This window comes from Penaeus monodon, chromosome 28 (genome assembly GCF_015228065.2).
Source record: "Penaeus monodon isolate SGIC_2016 chromosome 28, NSTDA_Pmon_1, whole genome shotgun sequence".
NCBI lineage: Eukaryota > Metazoa > Arthropoda > Malacostraca > Decapoda > Penaeidae > Penaeus > Penaeus monodon.
Window position 1 is genome coordinate 39,310,207 of NC_051413.1, and position 2,358 is coordinate 39,312,564.

General features: G+C 37.3%; 1 protein-coding gene across 1 annotated transcript in view; it reads right to left on the reverse strand.

The window, feature by feature from the left end:
• Window positions 1–592: 592 nt before the first annotated feature.
• The window catches only part of LOC119591592, a 10,360-nt gene continuing 8,594 nt past the window's right edge, over window positions 593–2,358 (reverse strand). The window contains 2 exon segments of the mRNA XM_037940353.1: window positions 593–1,850; window positions 2,113–2,185. Of these exon segments, the coding sequence (XP_037796281.1) occupies window positions 2,122–2,185 (64 nt within the window). The 3' untranslated portion in view covers window positions 593–1,850; window positions 2,113–2,121.

Genomic DNA, 2,358 nt, shown 5'->3' on the forward strand with positions numbered 1-2,358 from the left:
TTGAGCAAGGCTTTTTAAATGGGCACCCTTTTATTCTTACCTCTATGAGATGAAATCTCAAAGAAACAAATATAATTTTTTCTGTGAAAAAATACAAGCAAAAATGGATGAACTTAATGCACTACAATATCTAATTTGTAGAAAAATGTAATAACTATTTTGAGCAAAATCCCAAAATAGCGACTTTAAGGAGTACCTTTTTATGGGTAGCCGGCCATCCCCAAACACTCATAGGTAGAGCTGGCAGCAACCTTTAGGGAGCTTGATTGAGGACAGAGCTGTAAAGCCTACAAAGAACACCTAAATAAGGGCCCTGGGGAGAGCTGTAGATCATTCTTTTATTTACCGAAATACAGTTTAAATAACGGCAATAAAGTTATAAACACACATATGTGCAATACAATATGACGAACATTTTTCAAATATATCCTAAAATTTGACGGATAATGTTGATGGGCGTCAGCAAGCTAGGAGGAATCGTTGCAAAATCCCTTCGAAAAGTTCAGGTTATTGTCCTCATATATCCTATAAATTATATTTTTGAGACTTCTCAGCTCTACAAATAATACTGAATGACAATAATGCGGCTTTGTTTTATATAAAAACATCTTTAATGCATACAGTTGATATTTTACAAAAAATCACTATTTTAGGGATAATTCTATTGAGGCATGGCTTGGAAAGCTTAGGAGAGATTTCTCAAAGCCGGAATTGATCATTTGTGCACTTTACATAAATTTGCTAAACATTTTCACCTCAAGAATAGAAAATGGTCCCTTTTTTATTGATACCAGTAGTTTTGTCTTTTGCCGAGTGATTTGTGAGGTATTCGATCAAAAAAATTTTACTTACTGCGTATTTGCTCCAACTTCTCTTTTTTTGTAACTAATTTGTAAATACCATAAAGAATAGTAATGACAATCCGTTCATTGCATGTCGATTACGACTTTTTTCGTATAATAAAATTATATCAAAAATAAGCCCTAAGTAAAACCTTATTTCGACATGGAGCCAGAATAAGGAAAACATACCTTTCTTCACTACCGAATAACTCCGTACGTGTAAAAGGGGATAAACTGGAACTTGGGGAGGCTATAATGTACTTGGAGGCATGGTCGAGATATTTTCATTTCACAGACTTAATAATGGGTGGACCAAATATCAACAAGGGTGTTTGGATCTATATCCACATTGACACAGCTTTAGCAGCAGCAGCTGAGAAACCCATCTCCTTTTACCTGTCGAGAGGTAGTGGTACCTGCAAACTGGTGTCGACTGTCTGTTTTGAACATGATTTTTGGCACTTTGAAAGTAATCGTGAAGCAGGTATATCGCCATGTCTGTAGCATATTTAGCATGTTCCACACTTTCCCGGCAATGATTTAACCAATATTTTAAGCTCTGTATGTGAACTTATAAACAGACATGTCTGCGAAAATGTTTCGGACGCTGCTCAGGGCCCTGATGTGACAGCAATAGCTGATTGAACCCAATGTGTGTGTTTGTCTGGTTACAGTGCAACGTTTGTCTGTCCACAATAATACACAGAGGTATGATATTCAGATATGTGACATATAGATACCCACTTTAAAAAATTGAATTTTATTGTGGCAGTTCCTGTAAAAGTACCCCGTTTGGGGTCTGGATGCCCGGTGTACTTCGATGAACGAGTTAAAGGGCTTGCTTCTTTCATTCATTAGGCCTCGTCCAGACGAATGGGCAATGGCCGGTGAGTGGATATTTCACGCTTGTTTAGCATATATACCAGATCAAGAAGTCCCCAGCGGTCATCGGCTACTACCAGGCACACCTGTGTTGTCCAGATGGTTAACAGCACACGGCAGGCTGAGCTGTGATAAGGTAACGAATGTTCTTTTTTATCAGTATATACGGTCCATACTATAGCCATATGAAGAGAACAAAACATACTATTCATAACTCCTGAAAGAAAAAACCTACATGCATTTTTTGAAATCTTCACGCTTAAGGATAAAATCCAGGATGGTTTCTAAACCGTTGCCCCATCTTTCAACAAGGCCTAAAGTATGTTTAGTAATTTTACCCTGCAACTCAATATAAACAGTAGAGCGTTTTGCCTTTGATATATAATACCTCAACAGGTCACATGTCCAACGTCGAAAATGCCATAGAAGTCCATTCCCGCCAGACCGTCTCCTCGTCGTCACTGCCAGAATAACAATGGGTGTATGATTGCCGTAGGGAACCTGAATTAACATTTGTATTTACTATACTGCGAGTTACCTATTGACTTGCAATTGAATATTCATACTCTTGATTTTACGAATAATAATCTTATTTTCCCAATATGTACAGTATCAATGTATTATTCTCTTTATG